Source organism: Euprymna scolopes, chromosome 16 (assembly GCF_053919585.1).
Source record: "Euprymna scolopes isolate OS-2025 chromosome 16, ASM5391958v1, whole genome shotgun sequence".
NCBI lineage: Eukaryota > Metazoa > Mollusca > Cephalopoda > Sepiida > Sepiolidae > Euprymna > Euprymna scolopes.
The window spans coordinates 140,485,478-140,512,269 of NC_136497.1; the positions used below are offsets into that span (position 1 = coordinate 140,485,478).

The 26,792-nt window shown below is 33.8% G+C and overlaps 1 protein-coding gene across 1 annotated transcript in view; it reads left to right on the forward strand.

Moving 5' to 3' along the window:
• LOC145296133 (uncharacterized) overlaps positions 1–26,792 on the forward strand; it is a 1,188,759-nt gene that overhangs the window by 857,219 nt on the left and 304,748 nt on the right. Inside the window, exon 13 of the mRNA XM_080142289.1 lies at positions 23,068–23,182. Coding sequence (XP_079998415.1) covers positions 23,068–23,182 — 115 coding nt within the window. The remainder of the gene's footprint in view (positions 1–23,067; positions 23,183–26,792) is intronic.

The following is a 26,792-nucleotide window of genomic DNA, read 5'->3' on the forward strand; positions in this document are numbered from 1 at the left end:
ATATATATATATATATATATTGTTGTGGAGACGCCCACTAATTAACATAGGCGGGTGAGTGAGATATATAAAGGTATCAATCACCAATACCGGAGGAGTCCGGCAACGACCGCCAAATAGGCAATACGCCTATGCTGCCTCCAGTAAGACATGCAACACGTCACCTGCTGGAATATCTCCAACTGAATATATCTGAAGACATTTAAATATGTATATAACTTTTACTAATATATTATTGTATACCTTTACTTTCGTGTTCTTGTTAATTATATTTGCAGACACAACACACACACACACATATATATATATCAATAATATGAGTTATTCTAGTTATACTATACGATTATACATAATTGTTGAGGATTATAACGAACTTAATGCTATAATTGATGAACGTATGGACGAATTACGTGCTATACTTTTTCAGTGTATTTTTAAATAACTTTTTACACATATATTTTTTGTGATAGCAGTATAAAAATCATCATTGTAGTAGCGGTTAACCTACAGATGAAATGCTTTACAATTACGAGTTTAATTTCCTACTTTTTACGCAAAAACCATTAAAACGAGATAATTTTATTCTCGGGAATTTAATTCTCTACTTAGGCATCACGACTTTTAATGCCAAAACAATATTATATACGTAAATATTCAGAACACGCTTTGTCACTCATATCTCTGCCAGATGGTTGGTTGTTTTTTTTGTGTTTTACGGCATATCAACCGTTTTCAGGTTATTTAATGCCGAATCCAATCATATGAAGAATTTTTTTTTTAATAGCATATATTGGTTTTTGTTTTTTGTTGTATTTTTTCAAGTCAGTTTCTATTAACCCCATAGTTGGAACCCTAACAGGTACTTCCACTCCAGGTCAAAACGGACCTAGGAGCAATGGCAATTAAAGGGTGGCTCCACACTCCCCAAAGCCCGCAAGCTGCACCCTCACAATTGGATATAGTTTTAGGTCATACCCAGGACAGTCTCTGCCAGAACCTAGATATCTCATAATTGTGCTGACATCAACTGCATCGATTTCGCAAACGTTCAACAGACGCCGATGAATGTTCATTGGTTCAATTTTTCTATATGAAAGAATTCAATGATTTATTTCTGCTTCTGGCAGACGTCTATGGCAAGGATTGCTTTCTTAGAGTTTCAGATCATGAATGCATGAAATCAGTCAGCCTAACTATGCAATTTAGAATCTCTTACGATCCATCTGTACGGAATAAAAAATAGGAGACATTACGCTTGGAATTTCTCTTGTACATGATAATATATAAATGCCTCATAGTCATAATACATAATACATAATACATTATATGTATAATATAATATATTATAAGTAATTATTATAATATAATTATAATTATAATATATAATTAGAAATATTTGCTGAGGTTCCAAACGAACTGGATATCGTATTTTATAATTGTATGGATGAGTGTAAATGAAACAATATTTCAGTATATTATTCATAACTTTTTATAGATGAATGCTTTTTGTAATCGTTTATAGAACTTTATATGTATAGAATGATGTAGTAATAGTTTAATGAAAAATAAAAATAGTGGAACATTCACACATTTAAAGAGAAACGGTGCTATTGAAACGTTAATACATGCTAAAAGAAACTTCTGATGATAAACTTAAAGGAGTAAGATGATTTCACGGATAGAGAGTAAATATGTTTGCTAACGTGCTGGTGGGAAGACATAGTTAGGTGAGTCAGTTTGTTCGGACTGTATGTAATAATTTATATATAGCGACGGATTGTGCTAAAAGTGTCGGGAAACGATGTTAAGAAATACTGTATATAGGTGTTGTTAAAGGTTTTTGTAGGTAAGTGTTCATTTATGTTGCTGTGGAAACGAAGGAAAGTTTTGGACACAAGGTTGAGAAAGTTGGATTTGAAAAACCAATCACTTAAAGGAAGTGCACTCTAGCCAACCAAAATAATACGTCATCGACATTCCCCATAGCTGCACTTGTATGCGATTAGGATTAAATTGGCCCTTCCCAACAGACAATAAAGAACACTAGGGGATGCACCTCCTAAAACTGCAAAAACACGTATCTTGGTCAACATAGAACAAATGAGTCGGTCTCTGATTTTATTTATCTTCTCGTGGTAGGAACATATGAAACAATGGTCAGAATGTGGAAGTGAAAGGACAGCGTTCCATGCATATCTGCCTAGGTAGCCCCGTCGACATTATCTGGCAGAGGCGATTATAAATAAACAAATTCCTGATTAATCGCCCCCTTAAGTAAGACACTTTATCAAATCTCCAACACCAAAGCTTCTTTCTTGGAACTGCACGCCTGTGGGGCTCTGTTCCGTCTGCCTGCTTCCTTCCGGACTGCAGCTTGGATGTCTTCAAGTCCAATGTAAACAAATTCCTAATGAACCGCCCCCTTGGGTAAACACTTCAGCAAATCTCCTCACTAACTTAAGGTACTTGCAATAACCCTTATCCCTGAGTGGCTTCTGGGCCTTGATAAGTGGTGATCACTGTGTAAAAAAAAAAAATGATCTCTTTACAAAGAGAGATGTTAAAGCATTTGAGGGTGGACCTCTTTGAACTTTGCAGGACAAGAACCTGCCTTGACAAAGTACAAAATAGACTCCGTGGCTTAGTGGGGGATGCCCTCTTCTATTCCCTGCAACCTCTCTCCCGCAGAAGAGATGTTGCGAGCCTCTCTTTGTTTTATCGCTATTTCCATGACGAGTTCTCGTCCGAGCTCCAATCTCTGGTCCTTCTAGCATATCCTTCATGATAAACACCCGTCCAGCTAAAACCACTGTCAGTAATTTCCCCCACTCTTTATCTGTGCCTAAATAAAAACGTAGATTCCATGAACATAGCTTTATTATGAGAAGTGCACACCTGTGGAACTCTCTTCCGTTTGCCTGTTTCCCACCTGGCTACAACTTGGATTTCTTTAAGTCCAACATAAACAAATTCCTGATTAATCGCCCCCTTAAGTAAGACACTTTATCAAATCTCCAACACCAACTATTACTACGATATTATCCCATTGATTATTGTACACAAAATAATCATTATCCCCGAGTGGCTTCCGGGCCTTGATAAGTGGTGATCCCCATGTAAAAAAAATACTCTAGTACATTAGGGAAATTGTCATCTTAGCAATAGTTAGACGACTTGCTGTAAGTCTAAGAGCCTGGTTAGATTATTCCTGTTGATTGCGCTATAATACTGGTTATGTGCAGTTCTAGGTGGTCCACCCAATTTGGCATTGTTTTCTCTTTTTGAGAAGGGGTTCGTTTATTGCTAATCCCCGCACCTCTACCGGGATTGCACGGCTATTTTTTACAGGGTGGAACTGTCACTCCTCTGGAGTCCTGACTATTCAATTCTACTTCCGGTCCACGGTGTCACATTTCTCACTGTGGAAAAAAAATAAATACCGTCACCCTAAACGCAGGAAGATATGACATAAAAGAAACTCCTGACCTTGTGTCTAACTTTGCCTTCGTGGTAAAGCAAGTCAATAGGGACTTTATTCTTAATTTTAATCTTCAGGTGAGTATATTGTTTCAAGTTCAGTCCACGAACTGGTACGGACAACTGAAAAGTATCGTCTAATTGCAAATATTGTGGCATAAACTACCCTGACATATGTTGTGGTCGGAACGAGAGAAATGGCTATGGGGATCTTTACTCGAGGGTCACAACGAGAGGGCAATCGATTGGACGTACTATATTTTCTAAGACACTCACCGGAGAGGAATTTCTGGCCCGCGTTTTCGCGGGTGGTGGCGGTGTTGGTGTTGGTGGTGTTAATGGTGTTGGTGGTGGTGGTGGTGGTGGTGGTGGTGGTGGTGGTGATGGCGGTATTTATTTACTCGCTTTACGTGATAATATCAATAATAGATAAGAACTTAAAGTGATGGAAAGAAAGAAAAACAAGTGCCTCCCTCGGAGTATCAATCAAATGGTTGTCAGAGGGAGAACTTACTTTAGATTTGTGGAGGTGATATGGGTAGGAGATGAGGAGATGATGATAAAGAGGAGACACAAAGAAAATATCGTTGGTTGGGGGAAAGGGGTTTCACAGATGGAGAAAGTTGTTTTTTTTTTATTTTCGGTGCGTCCACCCAATCTGCGCGCCTGACGATGAAAATGATATTTGAATATGACAAATCAATGAAAATGTCATTTTAAACATAAGCATGACAGAGTAACCATAATGCGATTTCAAACATGGTTGTTCGAGGAAATATATAAGTTAGGCTTCTCTATTACCTGCCTCCCTGTCTTCAGGTATTTTAATGTAATGTAAAGCGATATATTGCTCATCTCCTTTAGACATGATAAAAATAGTAACCCTTTTATGTGCAAGTGGCTATATGACTTGTTATTATTATTATTATTATTATTATTATTATTATTATTATTGTTATCATTATTATTATTATTATTGTTGTTATTATTATCATTATTATTATTGTTCTTGTTATTAATATCATTGTCGTTATAATAATAATAATAATAATAATAATAATAATAATAATAATAATAATAATAATAATAATAATAATTCTGATTTCTTTTATCAACGTCTCTCTGGAAAGGGATGGGATTCATTTCTAGAGGATTTCCCTCAATCCCGGCTCCAAACCAGAAGCTTCAAAGATCAAGGGTTTTTCTAAAGATGTTGATGGTACCTACAATAGCAACGATTTGAAAGCCACCTAAAACATCGGGAATTTGTAGTTTGTCAAGTATCCGTCCAGACGACCTGATACTACTTCTAGTGTACCAACTACGACTGGAATTAGTTGTGTTTTAACCCCGTGTATACGCCTTAGCTCCAAGGCCAATGGAGCATAATTGTTCCACTTCTCGTTCTCCTTCTCTCTCACATTCCTGTCCCAGGGTACTGAAAAGTCTACAATCTGCCAGTTTCTTGAGACTGTGTCAATGACGACCAAATCCGGACGATTATGTTACCATTGCTTGTCCCACCATACCTCTACCTTGCCATCCTCACTTGTTCTCACTTCAACAGGCACCTTCTCGAACCATTTTCCAGCACAGTTCACCCCGACCTTCTTACACAACAACATCAACAATAATAATAATAATAATAATAATGATAATAACAACAACAATAATAATAATAATAACAGCAGCAACAATAATAATAATAATAATAATAATAATAATAATAACAACAACAACCACAATAATAATAACAACGAGAATAGTCCATTTTTATTTTGAGGGTGGGTATAGGAATATATTTGTTAAGTAAAAAAAATTTGGAGGCGTAAAATAAAGTTTTTATAAACAAACGTTTTCACATACCTGTAAATTGTAACCCAATGTTTTTAATGTAAATTTGACGGTTGCTTTTTTTTATTATTGAAAATCACGTTTGAATTGTAAGATATGTCCGCCATATTTTTTAAGGTTTTGGTTGGTTAGCAAGATTGCTGGCATGCGTTTTTCTCAGCCAATCAGAATATGGCTAGGTTTATGCCTTGCATCGACACGAATTTAGTTAATCAAATGTGTTTGAAATATTCCACTTACGTTTGTAGGTAAGCACAGCATGATAACGGTCGAAGCGACAAGCATAATAATATAAAGATAATAATAATAATAATGATAATAATAATAATAATAATAATAATAATAATAAACATCTTACTTTGTGAAAAATTTTAACGTCATTACTTAGCGACTAAGGCTGAAACGCTTTATGTTTTTGCTTCTATTCTAGCTGATAACATCCGTGTCAGATTAAAAACTACCTCTTGGATTCACTACTATATATTGGGCACAATATAATAACCAATCGAAATTTGGCTCGATAATAATAAATACGAAATCTGCATACATTAAAATATCACATTTAAGTGTATTTTACGACCGGGCAAAGCCAGGTCGCTTTCCAGTTGATTATAATAGTAAGCGTGGCAGACTAAAGATCATGTAATTTGCTGTATATTATAGGAGATTATATTAACAAATTGATATATTAAAACGTGTCATGTGTTATCTAGTGGATGTGAGACAAATAATAAACGTATACATCGTATGTATGTTGTTTAGCCAGGAGGATATGATATTGACGTGTAAATTGAGTCATGTTGTATCAGACTTATCACACGGGAATATTTTACAATTCATATATAGGAAGAAGAATATATGCTTCATACCTTTTTTCTTGAAGAGTTCTTCTATCTTCCTGCTGCTCCAGGACGAACCCTGAAACGACCAGCACCATCCAATTGAGACATCTGTTCTTACTTGTGAAACTACAAAACAACTCTTTATATCTTTATAATATAAATTTATTACAGTTGGTTCAAATAGTTTTCATAGGATCTTCAGTTTGTCTACATTTTCTATTCTTACAGCCCCCCCCCCCCACCCTAGCTGTCTGTCCACCCCTGTCTAGATCGTCTGTCCGATCTCATGGTCAAACATCACGTGTTCCTCTACGTCACCTCATTACGTGTCTCAGACCAACCTAATATCCCTATTTAGTTATTTGTTTATCCAAACCCCAAAATAATTTTTACATCTATTTTCCATTTTCGCATTCCTTTTGCGATTCCACGTCAACCATCGCTTCCCCAATTTAATTGTTTATGCTTCTAATCGTAATATATGATCCAGCGACCATCTTCGCTCAAATCAATTAATAATAATACTAATAATAACAATAACAATAATAATAATGTATTGACCCTTGGCATTGCTTGCCACAGTTAAGACAGATACTACGCTATGATCACAGCCTAAAAGGGTCATAACATTACAATTTTATACGTAAGCCAAACTAACCAATAAAAAATATTCTCTTGTTGACATTGGATTCCCCGATATTTTCCCTAGTCAGCATTTTTCCTAAAAAGACATCGAGATCTTACGGGGGGGGGGGGCAAGTGAATAATTACCAACATCCTAAGTAAAAGTGATTTTGTGAACCGAACTGGATTCGATCTTAGGACGCCTAAGTCGTTAATAATCCGTCACCTCCTATTACAGACTTAGACGGACAACTTATCATGAAAGATTGACCGGCGGAGAGAATTTTGCATGTAGAAACACGGCCATATTTATATTATGTTCCTTTTTGTCTGTTTGTCTCTTTTTCTATCTGTCTGCCTCACCTTTTCTCAGAAACTAATGTGTCGATTTGGTTGAAAGTTAGTATGAATCTTCGGGCTGAGCACGTGCAGCGAACTAATGATTATAGTATCTATTTGTAATACAGTTAGGGATTAATAATGATTAGTCACAACAATGCGACATTTACTCTAGTAGATTTCTCGTAAACTACGGGTGCAATCTGACTGAAATATCGTACTTTTAATGATACAGATTTATGATAATTATTATGGTTAGGAATAAATTGGGGTTAGTAATATATGTAATAATATGCACAATTGCAATCATATTCAACCATCAATTTGGCAGAAAGCACTCATAATCAATGGGCGATAAATTGCGCTTTTTCTACGGGCTAAAATTTTAGTATAAGCGTAAGAAAAATCTAAACCGGAAGTGTGACAAGACGACAGACTGGGGAGGGGGGTTCGTGATTATCCGAGGATGTATCTTTAAATCGACTCCTTTGTTTACATCGGTGTCTGCAGTTTATCGCGTCATTGTCAATGTTCTTTTGTCAACAAACGATATGCAATGCGCCTCGTCCAGCTTGACCCCCTTTTTATCGACGCTCCTCATTCTCCTGGGTTGATTGTCTAATGACATAGCCAGGCGTTCTAAAGGAAAACATATTTTTTTTAAAGTATTCGTACGTTTTTGTTTTTTTTTAATATCATTATTGCATTCCTTAATAAGCGTTTTTTTTTCTCTCAAGTAGTTGATTGTGACGCCATTCGTGGGGAATTTATGATTACTGATAATTATCTAAGGTGTATGAAACGATTTGCGTCTACAAAAAATGTTAAAATACTAGACATTTTAGCCGGTTAAAAGCAGGGAAAGTTATAGCCCGTTTGGCTCGTCTGAGCTTCAATCTCTGACCCCCGTCGCCAATCTTTCACGAAAAATACCCGTCTAGCAGAAACCACTGTCAATAATTTTCCCCACTCTTTATCTGTGCCTAAATCGAAACGTAGATTCCATGAACAAAGATTCTTTCTTAGAAGCGCACGCCTGTGGAACTCTCTTCCGTTTGCCTGTTTCCCACCTAACTACAACTTGGATGTCTTCAAGTCCAACATATACAAATTCCTGATAAACCGCCTCCTTAAGTAAGACACTTTATCAAATCTGCATTACTAACAATTACTACGATATTATCCCATTGATTACTGTACACGTAATGTTACATAGGGTTATCATTGAGGGGCACCATTTACGTTTAGTGTATAACATAAAAGGATTCCGTGTGCGTATGATTGTCTCTAATATAAAGGGTTGTGTGTTTGATTATCATAAAGGGAATCGTGTGTGTGACATGTATTTTCAGAACCTACCTCTGCTTCTTCGATGTTGGACCATCTGGAAATTTCTCATCCTGGAGGGAGACTTGATACCTGTTTTTGGATGAAGATTCAATCACTCCAAGACAAGGAATTAGTTTTATAGTTTTTATTTCACTTTCCCCAGAGGTCCTGCAGAAGATGGAAGTGAAATCGGCCTGTGTGGGTTCTTCTTCTACACACGTCAGCGTTCGTCAACCCCCGCCGTGGAGAGGAGGAGACAACGGGAAGCCGTCCGTTGTCTTCTGTGTCCAAATCAAATCTCCCCGATCTAGCCAACCTGACCACGTAATCTGGTCAGCTGACCTTCGGTTCTGGTAAACGTGTCTACACTCCACGTTTACTCACCCCTCTCTCTCTCTCTCTCTCTCTCTGTCTCTCTCTCTTCTGTAACAGTAATAACCCTTATCCCTGAGTGGCTTCTGGGCCTTGGTAAGTGGTGGCTACCATGTAAAAAACTAAACAAAAAGTTATATTATTCTTAATACGTTTTGCTTGCTTCTAGCGTATGCCCAGCACACAGGATCGGGGTGCTTTCTTAGAGTCCCACATCGTCAATATTTGTAACAAAGAGGGAAACTTTCAGGTCATGAATGCATATTTTAAGTCATCATAACAATCGAATAGAATAAAAATAGAAGGCATTAATTTGGATACTCTGCGCGTATTAATTAACCTCAAGACAATGATGCTTGACTGTGAGAAAAGAGCTGTTGGTTTTTGCTTTTATATACTTTCAGAGCTTATATATCAGTATATATATATATATATAAGTAGGTTGTAGTTTGCTTGAAGCATTGTTGAAGAAAATTATAAGGTAAAATTAAAAGCCAAGAACAATGCGAGATTTTTTTTTTATATAGAGTAAAATTAAATGCAAACAAAAGAAATAAAGTTCTTTTTTTGTTGTTTGTTTTTTCTTTTTCACACAAATTTTAACTCTAAACAACAGTAATTTTTTTTTTCTGTTGTATTCAATGGTGATATAAATCTCAATATATTTCAGACTTATTAGTCCATTTTCAAGAGAAGACAGCGGAAGAGTGTTCAAAATTGGAAAAGTAGCCGCCGAGTTTGCCACGTGATACCGCGAAATATAGAACAAAAAATGACGTTAGGAGAACGTTAAAATAAATCAGTTGATGTTTGAAATACTTGTTGCGTTTGTGAATCAAGGGAGATGACTATTCAAGCAAGGTTTTTTTTTTTTTTTAAATTATTGTTTTTCTTATGTTTTAAACTTATATTATAAAAGCGGAGCTCAATTCCAGTCTATTGTTTAGTGTGGGAGTATTTTTTGAAATAATTAAAGATTCGAGGATACGAAGTTGACCTACGTTTCTTGAAGAAGCAAGAATGTTGATGTGAAAATCTGGTTCTGAATTAATGCAAGTGCGAATATGTTTATAGAACGACGAAGCAGTAGTGTTAAAGTGCTCTTTAATGCGGTGATGAAGCAATCTGGTAGTGCTTCCGATGTAAGATGCACTGCATTTAGCGCATTGTAGGTCGTAAACAACGTGGTTCTTAAAGCATAAACCTGTGTGTGATATTGGGCAATTAGAGAGTGAACAAGGGGAAGGTGTATGCGATGGATGTTTTCGGTTGAGCTGTTGTCTTAAAGTAGATCCAGTGTGGATGAGTTGAATGTTGAGCCCCTCGCTGCGGATGGCTTTTCGGATTGAAGATGAGATTTTGTCACTGAGGAAGGGTAGTTTTAGAAAACAATTGTTAGAGAAGGGTCGGGTGTTGCGTTTTTTCTTCTTAAGTGAGGATAGGATCGTATTAGGGTAGCCGTTTAGTGAGAGGGTCTGTAGGAAATTGTTAGTGTGTGTATGTTTGTCGGAAATGTTAGTGCATTTGTCTTGTATGCGTGAGATTTCGGCATGTGCGTAGTTTAGATTGTCCTTGAGAGGTAGCGCAGATTTGAAATGTACGAAGAGGCGTTTGCTGGCGGGTTTTCTGTAGAATTCAGTACATATGGCACCATTTTTTTTATTTGTATTTTAAAATCAAGTAGAGAAAGGGATTCCGAAGAGTCTGGGTGTTCTATAGTAAATTTTAAGTTTGGGTCGGCGTTATTGAATTTGTGGAAAATGTTAATAGCTTCTTCGCGGGAGTATGTGATAATTAAAATGTCATCGATATATCTAGTAAAAAGCATCTAAAAACCCACAATGCTTCGGAATTACTCCAGGAGATCTCTTACAACTCCTCCGTATTATAGTAGACAACACTTACTTTACTTTCCTACAAAACACGTTCAAACAAGTATCTGGACTACCCATGGGCTCCAGTCTATCCGGTATTCTTGCCATTGCTTATATGGACAAACTCGAAAGACACACCCTTAGTACCTGCTATTCTTATCTCCTTTTTACTAGATATATCGATGACATTTTAATTATCACATACTCCCGCGAAGAAGCTATTAACATTTTCCACAAATTCAATAACGCCGACCCAAACTTAAAATTTACTATAGAACACCCAGACTCTTCGGAATCCCTTTCTCTACTTGATTTTAAAATACAAATAAAAAAAAATGGTGCCATATGCACTGAATTCTACAGAAAACCCGCCAGCAAACGCCTCTTCGTACATTTCAAATCTGCGCTACCTCTCAAGGACAAACTAAACTACGCACATGCCGAAATCTCACGCATACAAGACAAATGCACTAACATTTCCGACAAACATACACACACTAACAATTTCCTACAGACCCTCTCACTAAACGGCTACCCTAATACGATCCTATCATCACTTAAAAAGAAAAAACACAACACCCGACCCTTCTCTAACAATTGTTTTCTAAAACTACCCTTCCTCAGTGACAAAATCTCATCTTCAATCCGAAAAGCCATCCGCAGCGAGGGGCTCAACATTCAACTCATCCACACTGGATCTACTTTAAGACAACAGCTCAACCGAAAACATCCATCGCATACACCTTCCCCTTGTTCACTCTCTAATTGCCCAATATCACACACAGGTTTATGCTTTAAGAACCACGTTGTTTACGACCTACAATGCGCTAAATGCAGTGCATCTTACATCGGAAGCACTACCAGATTGCTTCATCACCGCATTAAAGAGCACTTAAACACTACTGCTTCGTCGTTCTATAAACATATTCGCACTTGCATTAATTCAGAACCAGATTTTCACATCAACATTCTTGCTTCTTCAAGAAACGTAGGTCAACTTCGTATCCTCGAATCTTTAATTATTTCAAAAAATACTCCCACACTAAACAATAGACTGGAATTGAGCTCCGCTTTTATAATATAAGTTTAAAACATAAGAAAAACAATAATTAAAAAAAAAAAAAAAAAAAAAACCTTGCTTGAACAGTCATCTCCCTTGATTCACAAACGCAACAAGTATTTCAAACATCAACTGATTTATTTTAACGTTCTCCTAACGTCATTTTTTGTTCTATATTTCGCGGTATCACGTGGCAAACTCGGCGGCTACTTTTCCAATTTTGAACACTCTTCCGCTGTCTTCTCTTGAAAATGGACTAATAAGTCTGAAATATATTGAGATTTATATCACCATTGAATACAACAGAAAAAAAAATTACTGTTGTTTAGAGTTAAAATTTGTGTGAAAAAGAAAAAACAAACAACAAAAAAAGAACTTTATTTCTTTTGTTTGCATTTAATTTTACTCTATATAAAAAAAAAAATCTCCCATTGTTCTTGGCTTTTAATTTTACCTTATATATATATATATATATATATATATATATATAGATATATATATATGTGTGTGTGTGGATGTATCCGACCAATGCAAACACACATATATTCTTATACATGCACATATATACATACATATATATGAATATATATATGTATGTATATATATATGAATATATATATATATGAATATATATATATATATATATATATATATATATATGAATATATATATTAATTGTAGTGATTCAATGAATTTCAAAAAACATTTTTGAAGTGAAATTTTTCATGTCAAAGATTTTTATTATTTATAACATTATTCTGAAGTATATATATATATATATATATATATATATATATACATATATATATGTGTGTGTGTGTATATGTGTGTATGTATGCGTGTGTATGTGTGTGTGTGTGTATACGGCAGAATCGCGTTGACACACCGGTTCTCGTCATATTACCGAAGTTAAGCAAGGTTGAGGCTGGTTATTTCCAGATGGGTGACCATTTCGGAATTGTAGGCGCTGTATGTGCTCTCCGCTTATCTCGGCATTTGTTTCCAGTCGTCCTGTACATACACTTCACTTGCCACTGGTATTTAACAATATCGAATCAGGAGAGGTGTGGTTGGTGATTGCGCACCTCCTGCCACAAAAATTCCGCGTGGGCACCCCTTCATGGGTATCCATAGTCTGTCAAAGACTGGAGGAGCCTATATGTGTGTGTGTTTTTGTGTGTGCGTGTGTTTGTGTGTGCCTCCGTGTGCGTGTTTGCGCGCACGGGGGTTTTAGCGTAATGACATAAAATAAAATGCGCATATCAATATATTTTCATGTTCTTTTTCGTCCTTTTCTCTTTTGAAGATCGAAGCCAATAACGAATTTCGTGCTCTAACCTCGCCCGAACGCCCCACAGCATCCGAGGGTTCCTTATACATAATTCACCCATATATTTCATCTATGAAAAGGCGCCCATTTCCTTTAATATTTCCTCGTTTGTCGGACATTAGAACGAACAAATAACAGCACAAACGACTTGGAAATGTTCCCCTTCGGCTGAATTATTAATTCCCCCGACAAGTTTCAAATAATTGGCTTGTTTCGCATGCTCGAAAATGGCCGCGTTATATCCTTCGGTCCGTCATAACGCACGCCGGAAGTTCCCGCCTGCGCTTGGGCTTCAATCCATTTTCCTCATCGCGCGGGAAAATCGATGCGTTCGCTTTTAAACAAGTGTAAATTTGGATCCGCTTCGCTGGTGTCGCTTGTAAGACATGTTCAGCTACGAAAGGCGCTTTCCTAATCAAAACTCCGTTGCTTTATTAAGAGGCGACACGCGAGAAAAAAGCAAGGCCTGGGGACGGCGACAGATCGATATATATATATATATATATATATATATATATATATATATACATTTATATATATATATATACATAATACATTAATACATTAATTCGATCTGGATCAGTGTTCCTTTCTTGTTTAATGTGATCGATTCGTATTGTTTAAGTTTGTTATGAAATTGAAAAAGGAAACCGCATGAGAGGCGATTATTTGGAACAGTGTATATTAATGAAAGTAAAAACATATTTATTCATATAAGCTAATAGAATGACGAGTCTATGTACTTATAAATATCACATGCATATTTATAAATATCAACGTATGTAAAACTATCGATCGATCGATATCTTTCGTTATATGCTAAAGTTTGTAAACTATATCTATCTACAATTTTTCTAGTCACTTCGCGCTCTTCATTTTTCGCTATTTACCTTGTTTACCCTAATCCTTCAATCAGTCTATCACATTCACTCTTTCTCTCTCTCTTTCTTTCTCTTTCTCTTTCTTTCTTCCTCTCTCTCTGTGTATAAATATATATATATATATATATTTTAAATATACCAATTGTATATATATATATATATATATAGTAATTTATAAAATTACTTACTAGCTCTACCCACGTATTGAGCACTTTTGAAGTAAATACTTAAAGTTTACGCATATATCTATACTTTCGTATATTAAATCTATGTGAGTAAATTAAGTAGTTATATATATATATATATATATATATATATATATATATATATATATAACTACTTAATTTACTCACATATATATATATATAAATTTACTCACATATATATACATATATAAATGTTTAGAGGTACAGAATTTAAATAAAGTTTTAAATATAATGGGCGGAAGTCTCTCGAGAGCTCTTTCAGCTATCCTCTCATCAGGAGAAAATCGATAGCGTAAAAGTAATACTATGTCGAAAGTAAAGAGTTCTGATGGGGAACTATTGAATGTGCCAAAAATTACGGGGACACTAAAATAAAGTTTACTAACGTTTTGTGCCGGCAGAAAGAAACATCTAATGCATTGTTCCACTTTAGGGAACGGTGAATCTTTTCTCCCGTTTTTTTTCCTCGTTGTGCCAATATTTTAATTGTTTTTTAAACGTTATTAGACTTTATTTCACGCTTTCGATTATCTCCTGATGAGATGATTGCTGAAAGAGCTCCAAAGAGACTTCCGCCCATTATATTTAAAACTTTATTTAAATTCTGTACCTCTAAACATTTATATATATATATATATATATATATATATATATATATATATATGTATATAACTACTTAATTTACTCACATAAATTTAATATACGAAAGTATAGATTTATGCGTAAACTTTAAGTATTTACTTCAAAAGTGCTCAATACGTGGTAGAGCTAGTAAGTAATTTTATAAATTACTATAAATATATATATATATATATATATATATATATATATTGGTATATTTCGGCAGCATTTTTTCATTCAAGCAAATATTATTAAATGCAACGGAGACACTTTGCTTTATGATACTTTTTTTTTTATATATAATTTTTCGATTTTCCGTATGCTTTTTTGTATCAAAATCAAAATATTAATAAAAGTTCCATAGTTGTTGCTGTCGCGAGCACTTTCGATTCGTCCACGAATCATCATAATGTGTTGAAGTAAAAGTCCGAAGGCGCGAAAATGAGAATTAAAAATGAAAACTAAAATATACAGTAAACGGCGATGAACCCTTCAACCCACTATAAATGAAATCGCATTCGAGAAAATCAGTAACGTTCTAAAATGTCTTGCCTTCTTTGGAGGTGGTGAGCCCAAGTGCTTCCACTGCATTGATCGGGCATTGGGCTTTGGATCATAGTGATGGACCCAGGTTTCAGTCTTTTGAAAATCTTTGACTCATCTTCTTAGCACATCTCCAAATTCATCCTCGAACACTCGACGCGTTCTCGCTTCTGGAATGATGTGAGCAACCTGGGAATCCATCTTGCAGACACCTTATGCATATGCAAATGGTCATGAATGATAGTTTCCACAGACCCTGTACTAATCTTGACATCTTGGGCTATTTGACGAATATTAATGCGCCGATCATTCAAAATGACAGCCTCAACTTGATGGACAGATGCCTCATCAATGGCAGAAGGGGGCGACCAGGTCTTGGAACTGTTTCCATTGACTTCCGGTAATGTTTGACTTCACGATGCCATCGTTTTACAAGGTCATATGATGGGGCATTATTACCATAAGTTTCTTTCATTTCATCAAAAGTCTCGTATGGCGTGCGTCCTTTTAAATACAAAAACCGGATCACTGCTCGACATTAAAAAGGCTCCATTTCACACCTGACTCTGTTCAAACACCTGTAAAAAAGAAACCACAATTAGTTCAGAGCTGAAATTTGCCACATAATCCGTAGACATATAAATCATTGCACATGCAAAATTTCAAGAGGGTCAGGGGCATTGCTTATTGCACACCCCTCGTAGTCCTATTTCTGGAGGCCTGAAGGATCTTTTCCCTGTCAACAGTGGTCATTTAAAAGCTCATAACGTAACAGGCACTTAATTCATGAAACTAGTTTTTTCTGGTCTAATAACCTAAATATTAATGCTTAAATTTTAGAGATGTCTTAAAGTTTTAATCTCTTTAAAAATGTTAAAGAATTATCTTTGTAGATTGAATGATAAGTGTTTAATGACATGAATAATTTTGCCGTTACACCGTTATATATATATATATATATATGGTTGTTTGTTGAGCGTTCACATTGGATCGGTTGGGCCGGCTCAATTCTATAAATTTTTCGCATCCTGTATACCGGCCGAACAGGCGCGGCGATCAGAGGCTTAAGATATTTATGGTTCCATCGGTGGAGCCTGTAGAGACGATGCCAAGGATGATTTCAGTATCCAGTTTCACAGTCCTGGGCCAGGTCTTGAGTTGATAACTGTGGCGTTTCTTCCAGGTCAAATGGTGGTGCTGGGTCAATGACTTCACAAATGAGGTCACCTGGGTTTCTGCGAAGCGCATGTCCGAACCAATGAAAACGTCTGGCAAGGAGGGATTGTTGAAGGGTCAATATCTGATAGCATGCCATACCGTGTTGTTGGACTCAGTATGTATATATATATATATATATATATATATATATATGTGTGTGTGTGTGTGTGTGTGTCTGTCTGTCTGTTTGTCTGTGTGGTGTGTGTGGTGTGTATGTGAGAGTGTATGTGTGTGTGTCTCCCCCTCTCCCTCTCTTTGTTTGCATAACGTTTATGTCTCCCTGGATTAAATCAACAAATATTTTTACTGAGTGTCATTCCAATTTTGATCAAAATCAATTCTATAATTTGGGATTCTAAAAAAATACCCAAATTTGAACACTTATACATGCATATATATTGACAGTTATTTACAGAAGAGTATATATATATATATATATATATATATATATATATATATATATATATATATATATACACACACACACACACACACATATATATATATATATATATATATATATATATATACACACACACACATATATATATATATATATATATATATATATATATTGGAAGTTTTTCCACCTTTAAGACCATTTACAAAACTTATATAAGCAAACAAAAAATAACTTTAGTCTCAAGTACATCATTAAAAAATTACTTTCTTCTAAGTCAATAAATTTCTTGTAATACGTATATTGTAATGACTATGTGCCAGCTTCCAACAATTTACGTCAATCTAATATATAAAGAGCTATATATCTGCCTGACAGTCGGCCTGTCTTTCTGTCTTGATGTTTGTCTGTCTCCATCATTTCAAACTCTATCTGCTTCGAAATTAAAGTCGCAGAGCGGCGCTAGGGGCTTCAAATGATTGGATTCTTTACGGCCCCTTCTTTTATAGTTGTTAGCCGGTTAAAATATTTGTAGGGGTCAAAAATGAGTCAAAACTAAATAAACGTTATACATTTGGTACATTAATCTTCGTGTATTTTTAATATTTAATTTTTAACCCGTTCATAAGTGTGTCAGGTTAGTACAGTGGTAACGTCACCAACTTTGAATGCTATAGTTTTCCTTTCGGTTTCGATTCTAGCTGATGGCACCCAAATACATTTTCTTTTAGTTCTAAAATCAACCTCTACAAGAATATATACGAAATCTGGACGAATTAATATATCGTATTTAAGCGTATTTTACGACCTGGCTAGCTGGGCACTTCTCCCTCGTTATTATTGAATATTCCATTATCCCTAAAAAAATAAAAAGCAACAAAGTACATTGTTTCGCATTTAAATTAAAAGATATATCAAAATTTAAATTAAACTTTAAGTACTATTCTATCTGTTTAGTGCACATTTACGTATAAGTATGTCAAACCACTTACAATTCAATGACTGTAAGTGTTTTTTTTTCCAAAATAATCAATTATAAACAGAACGACTCATATAAATCTATCTATATCCTTTTTTCATTTTAATATACTTTCATAGAAATGTTTCTGTTATGTCACAAAAAACTATTTTCTGTACGTCCAAGTGTCAGGCTCATACATTAAATAACCTTCTTAGTGACATGCAATATGGTTTCCGTTCTGCCAGATCTACAGCAGATGTGCTAACAGTTATATCTCATATGATTAGTGAATCTCTCCAGAAAGGCTTACTTTCTAGGGCAATTGGTCGACATATCAAAGGCCGTCGATAATATGTGGCATAAAGGTCTACTTCACAATATTTCCAGCTACGGTATAACTGGAAATGTTTTCTCAATCATTAAATCATTTCTCTCTGATAGGCTCATAAGAGTAGTGGTTGATGGGCAGAATTAATGCTGGTGTCCCATGATGTACATCAATGATCTCCCAAAACGCATACTTTAATCATTCGTTGACATCTATGCTGATGACACTACCATCTATGGCAACATATCTAAGGCTGTAAATGACTAAGTTCTCTCTGATTCTCTCTCCTCTGATCTTGAGCGCACGGTACAGTGGGGGAAGAGGTGGCTGGTTACTTTTAATGCATCTAAAATCAAGCTCCTATGTTTACATCATCAACGCTCTGATCCCCATATGACATCAATTGAAATGGATGGCTCTCGTCTAGGGGCGGCTCCATGTTTTGTATGTGCTTCTCGGATTGACCTTTACGCCTGACCTGAAATGGAACACATACATCAAATCTGTTGCCCAGGTCGCTGGGAAAATGGTAGGATCCTTCTACCGCTCCAGAAGATATCTCACCCCTGATACAATTCTCTATCTATATAAAAGCCAAGTACGTCCAAAGATGGAGTACTGCTGCCACATCCGGACAGGAGCTGCTAAAAACAGCCTATCCTGCCTTGACAGAGTAAAAATAGACTACGTGGCTTAGTGAGGGATTCCCTTTTCTCTTCTCAGCAACTTCTCTCTTACAGAAGAGACGTTGCGAGCCTGTCTTTGGTTTATCGTTACTTCCAAGGCAAGTGCTCGTCTGAACTCCAATCCTAGGTCCCCCCTCGCTAATCTTTCACGAAAAACACCCTTCTAGCTGAAACCACTGTAAAACATTTTCCCCACTCTTTAACTGTGCCAAAATCGAAACGTAGATTCCATGAACAAAGATTCTTTCTTAGAAATGCACGAAAGTGGAGCTCTCTTCCGTCTGCCTGTTTCCTACCTGACTACAAATTGGATTTCTTCAAGTCCAACATATACAAATTCCTGATGAATCGCCCCTCTTAAGTAAGACACTTCATCAAATCTCCAATACTAACAATTACTACGATATTATCCAATGGATTACTGTTGCTTCCTGGCCTTGATAAGTGGTGACTTCCATGTATATATATATATATATATATATATATATATATATATAGTCTTTGAAGTTTTTAACATTTGAAACCACACAAAAAATTATTTTTTATCATTCATTAAAAAAAAACATCTAGTCAGTAAGTCATTTAATCACCTGCAATCACTGCATCAACTCTCAAATTTACTATAATACCAATTTTTTATATTTTTTAAGGGATCATCAGTTGTTTATATATATATATATATATATATATATATATATATATATATATATATATATATATCAGGTTAAGTTACTCAGGAGATAAACCTCGTGAATTAAAAAGAGGGTATTAAGGGTGCTCGATAAAAAAAATAAAATATATTTTTTATATAGACAAATATTACATATATTATATTTGTCTTTATAAATAAGAATATTACATATATAAATATATATATAATATAAATAAATAGATGCATAAATAGATGGATAATTCGTCTAGATATAAAAACATATAGCTTAATTATCTATGTTTATGTGTACATAGTGTGTTCCTTCTGATAAATTGGATTCGACATGTAACTAATAGTGCAAAAGATAATACATGTCTGAACTTGTTAAATTCGAAACAATAGCAACACGTTTAACGACTCTTTTAAGGGTTTAGTTTCGTATTTGAAAACATCTGCATTTTATTGTTTCTCGTTGTCTCGCTGCGCTTTCCTGTTACTTTTATGCTTTCTTTCGCTCGTTTTGTTTTCCTTTAAATAGAATTTACATTCGTTAGAAAATAAATTGGCCATTAGTTCGTCGTCAGATAAAAATAAATCAATTGCTACGCATGTTTAAGCATTGGAGGTTGTTTAGATGACTTGCGAGTCGAATGCATACGGCCATCTTTGTGTTGCTCAAAAAATTGATTAATTTGCTGACCAAGGAATATCTATTCTCCCGAGACTTAAAAGGGACCTCATATACCTACACACACACACACACACACACACACACACACACACACACACACACACACATATATATATATATATATATATATATATATATATATATATCGAACATTTCTGTAAAAGTCTGAGGAAGCTACAAACGGCCAAAAAAAAAACGGCCGAGTAGCTGAAACAATAATGTAACTTAATAGAAAGATACGGTAATAAAAAATAAAACGCATATTTCCTCTACAACAGTAATGAGCACTTTCTTCAGTTTTTATTAATTACCATCTCCACTATATATATACATATATATATATATATATATATATATATATATATATATATATAAGAGGAGACATATTGGGATAATACAAACTCAATAGATCGTTTTATACAGAAGTCAATAAAGAGGGAAAAAGAACGTATAATATCTATAAAGTATAGTTTTTTTTTACCTTCATGTTCTCTCTTAATGTATTATTTCCGATTCCGGTACAATTAACAATTTCGATCCGATTCTTTGTTATATTCTAATTGTAGAGTCTGAAAAACTTCAAACTATCTCGATTTCAAATTCCTATTCCGATTTATCGTCCTCACTATAATATATATATAGGTCATAATATACATAAGGTCAACATAAAGTCAACTGGGCCTTTGTCCAGTAAGTGCTTTCCCATTGGCTGATTAGGAAGGGAGCGGTGGAAACTAGGAAGTTGATTGGGTAACTAAAAATTAACTAGAATATGCGCATATAAAAACGCGAGACTACAACAACTCTCAACCTGACGAATCCTAGTGAGGATGAAACGCGGAATATTCCGTGTAGCTAATTGCCATATATATTTTTCTAATTTACTACATATATATATATATATATATATATATATATATATATATATATATATATATTATTGGGTTGTGCAAAAATACATCAATTTGCCACCAACCCAATACACACACACACACACACACACACACACACATATATATATATATATATATATATATATATATATATATATATATATATATATTTAAATAAAATGGGTTAAGAAATTCCAACGAAAGAAAGATGTATACTTAAATAAGGGAGTAGTCACCAACAATGTGTATTTTTTAACATTATTTTATTATTCCGTGTCTTCGTTTTTCATTGAGAATTATGTTTGGATCATTGTAATAATATTTTTTAAGTTTTAAAACGATTTCAATGACTTAAAAACATTATTACAATGAACCAAACATAGTTCTCAATGAAAAACCAAGACACGGAATATTAAAATAATGTTAAAAAATACACATTGTTGGTGACTACTCCCTTATTTAAATATATATATATACATATATATATATATATATATATATATATATATATATATATATATAAGTGTCTTCTCAAACGTAAGGCAACGTATTTTTTAACTAAAAAATATTGAAGAACTCCTAAGACGAGAGTGATGCCCTTAACACAAGCGGCATTTTGTGCCCAGAATTTATGTTTCTACGTTTTCCCAGCATCCTAAATCCACTTTTGCTAACGTTTGAGTAGTGGGTGTGCGTGAGCATGCTGAGCGCGCTTTGCAACTCACATCTGTATCGCCACTCTGAAATCGACGAGCTCATATCCTAACTGTGCTTACATTATCTGTAATTATTTCGTAAACTTTCAACCAAAGCAAGTGAATATTGGTTGGTTCAATTTCTCCTTCATGAGGGAATTTAATGGCACATCTTTGTTTCTGACTCACATTCATCACAGAGTATTTTTTTTTACTTAGAGTCTCTAACCGTCAATATCTGCAACAGAGAGATGAATATTTTAGGTCATGAATGCATAAGTTAGGCCACCGTAGCTTTGCAACTTTTAGTCCCCTCTGATATATTTGGGCAGAATAAAAAGAGGAGACATTACTTTTGGAACCGTTGATCGGTCGTAAAATCTGCTTAAATATCATATTTTTATTCATGCAGAATTCTTATTTATTTATTATAAACAGAAATACCGTAGGCATTAATCGCAACGTTAAATTTCTTTAATAAATGGAACTGAAAATACGGAAAGAACCAGAGACATGTGCATGCGAGTATTATGTTTTTTTCTCACGCTTAAATATATCAGCCCTTATAAAGTCTAGCATGGAGCTCTTTGGACTTGTGCGCCAGTGCCGAGTCCTGCTGTAACACCTAGGGTCTACCAGCGACTACCTATTTGCACCTGGAGATTACCTCATTCTTAAACACATCCAGGTACACTTTAGTGTTGACTTTCAAGTCGGTTTCGAAGATGTGTGATGGCATGATATGGCCAGCACTTAAAACTACACTAATGACCATAACCTTGGGCACGTCCCTGTTATTCGATGCAAATCATAACTTTGACCGTAGAGAACATGAGTTTTATGGCAACGTGTCTCCGATCTCACTTGTTGAAAATTGTGTCACGTTTAGACATGAGAGAAGGCTACTATCGCTCTTGGGATTTGGCCAGCAAGCAAGTGTTCAGCAAAAAAAAAGAGTAAAACCGAAAGAAAACCGCTTTTCATCAGACGGAAATGGAATCATGTCGGCTTTTCTAGGACGATAACTTTATCTTTTAATCCTGTATGTGAGCACTGTTAATGGTTTGTCTGATATTATTTAATTGTTTTCTGTACATATTGCGTATTAATGATATTTATTTATAATCTCATGCAGTTATAAAGATAAGCAAGGTGGCTTTAACCAAATATGCTTTCTTATTCTCCGTCTAGGCTTTGAAAGGACTCATTATCCAGGGACAGGAAGTAAGTTCCATTAGTGTTACCGATTCCACAGAGGTCGTCACTTTGTTGGGGAGAAATCTCAAGTTATGGAAATCAGATGGAGGTAAGTAAAGATTTAAAACTTTTTAAACAATTTGTTTGCAGATATTCCATAAAAAACTCAAATCGATGACATTTATTTATTTTGTACAAAAACACGGTATTAGATTCGTTACATTAATGTCTGCAGACTTGTTTTGTTTTATTTTTGCAGAGCGAACCAAGTGAAATGGCAGCATTTATTTCACTTGTATTAAATTTCCGACCTTTTGACAACAGTAAAGCGTCTGATCACCAAGAAATGCTAGATGTTTTAAACAAAATAAATCCACTGTGATAAAATAAATGGGTTGGCACTTGCGATAGACTAAGGTTTAGTCATAAGTGTGCATGTCATACGATTCTTTCTACACATAAAAATCAATATAAATACTGGCCTTTCACATTCTTTTTCAGAAATACGAAACATAAACACACACACACACGCACGCATACACACACGCATATATATATATATATATATATATATATATTATTTACTCGAAAGTAATCGGTTACATTTGGTCATTACGCACAGTCATCTGTTTCAGTCAATGAGACTTCATTCTACTCTGAATCACTTGACGCTAAAGAAAAAAGAAAAAAAACTTTCTCTCTCGCCCTCTCTCTTCTTTCCCTGTATATATATATATATATATACATATATATATATATATATATATATATATAAAAATATGTATATACACACACACATATATAACATATATATGCATATATATACATATATATATATACATATATGTATATATATATATATATTTATATTTATTAAGTCAACTATTTCATGCATTCTTGATATGGGGTGAAAATTAAAAAATTTAACAGTTTATATACGGGAGGAGTGCATAATTTCTTCCAATAAATAAATTTGTTAAGATTAAATGAGATATTTCGATTCATAAGAGACAACAAAATATTTGTGATGAAGATTATGTTATAAATCGAAATATCAAATTTAATTTTAATAAACAAATTTATTTATTGAAAGAGATTCTGCACTTGTCTGATCTGTAAACCGTTAAAAGATTCTAATTTTGCATGATATATATATATATGTCTGTATGTGTGTGTGTGTGTGTGTGTGTGTGTGTGTGTGTGTGTGTGTGTGTGTTTGTGTGTGAGTTATACGGATAGAAATAACATATCGTTCTCCGTCCCAGTCATACACTTGAATGTAATTTTTGACTCACACACAAGGTTAAATAGACCATGTTGCAAGAACCTCAAGTATATATAAAATTTATTACGCGTATTGTTCCTGGACATTGCCGTCTGACCTTGCTAGTTGCGCTTAAAATAAATCCTCTCAGCGTGCATCTTCCGTTTGGTAAAAAGCATAGCTGATTAGCTTTGCGGTCTTTGTATTCAAAGTTTTGCGGGCACCTGTGAGCAATTATTTAAATGATAAGGAATGCCTTACTTATTTATTGAAGCAACAAAAACAGATCCTGGCCATAAAGCAGCAGAGAAAAAAAAAAGAAAAATTATTTTCTTTTTTTTTATTAAGAATAATAGAATAAAATATCTTTCTAAATCCTACACGTGCAGAGATTACATTTGAAAGAAGCGTAGCTAGCTGTAGACGCGGAAAATAACACTAATTCGATTAGATAATCACGCCAGATGAAATCGATACGTTAAAAAAACAATCGTCTACAGGTATATCGGAACAAAACCTGAACATTTTTCAAAAAAGATGTCATTAAGAAACATAGTCAAAAATGAAATATTTAATAATTAAATCTTATAAAAAACACGATAAGGTACAGTATATATATATATATATATATATATATATATATATATATATATATATATATATATAAATTAAAAGTATTCAAGACGGAAGACTCATGAATTAAAACAAGCTTATTAAGAGTGCTCAATAAAAAAGAGCAAAATATAATATTTTTTATTTGTATAGACAATATTACATAGTCGCTACGCTGAACATGCTAATAGTTCAGACAATTGGTTGACAAGAACAACATTCTGAAACAATTCAGTGTAGCGATTATGAAATATTTGTCTATATAACAATCATTCACAACCAAAAAACTATTTTCAATATTTCTGCTGAAAAGCAAAATAAGTGTCTATTCACAGCTGAACATTTTGCTAACCGCATTTCATTTCCTCTTATTGAAAATCCATGGCTTAATGAAATTAATATAATCCCTTCTATATATTCCTTTTGTCAAACAATACATTCTTAACTGGAATATATGTGTCTATATTTTGATTTCATTATTTAAATTTAACTACTAAATTTATATATTGCTCTATTCTTAAATATTGAGCTTTCCTTTTTGGCTATGATCATTCTGAGAGTGTTTATCTAGTAATATCTATCAGGATTTTCATCGGATTTAAATCTGTGTCTTATCTCGCTTATATATATATATATATATATATATATATATATATATATATATATATATATATATATATACATATATATATATATATATATGTAAAAATAGATTTTCTGATAATATACACCAATCCTTATTTAACTATCTAAATGTAACTACAGAGCAATATAGTAAATAGACGAGAAAAAACTATATTCAAAGATTCACGATGTTGACCATCTTAAAAATTATTCTCTTAACATTTACAATTCTTGACAGCAATAGAGTGCGATTTCACATGATTAACATCCGAAATTTGAAAGAGAAGCTGCAAATAACTTTTTAATAGGTTTCAAACATATTAAAATATATTTGAGGTTTCTCTTCCAATTTTTGGATTTCAATCATGTCAAATGGCACTTTTTTTCCTTTTGACGGATTGATTGTTGCTATTTCTTCTGATGAGTTAAGGGTATCATAGATTCATTGATTTATATAATAATTTTGTGATTGATTTTGCGCTACGAAACAGATACTGTCAAGAATTGTATAAGTCAACTAAATTAAAGAAATAAATTATAAGATGGCCAACACCATGAATCTTTGAATATAGGTTTTGTCATTAATTAACTATATATATATATATATATATATATATATATATATATGTGTATATATATATCTATTATAACGAGTTCGGTGGACAAGATTCAGGAAAATTTTGGCGGACAGTCCAATAAGTTATATATATATATATATATATATATATATATATATATATATATATATGTATATATATATATATACATATATATACATATATATATATGTATATATATATATATATATATACATATATATACATATATATATATGTATATATATATATATATATATATATATGTGTGTGTGTGTGTGTGTGTGTGTGTGTGTGTGTGTGATTAGTTTTGTTTGGAAAAAGACATCCAAGAGAGTGCTCAATATAAAAGAAAAATACGAAAAATAAGAGCGTATTTATGTTTTGTATTTTTTCTACAGAAAGTTGTTAGATGAGATAAGTCATTGGTACCGTCGGTTTCAAGCCCGATAATTAGGACCGTTTTAGATATTCATATCAAGATCTCTTCAGGCAATACTCATCTCTCTCTCTATATATATACGTATATAAAAAATATATAAATATATATAATATATATATATATATATATGATATATATATATATATCATTAAAGATTTATATATACATAAATATATAAAGA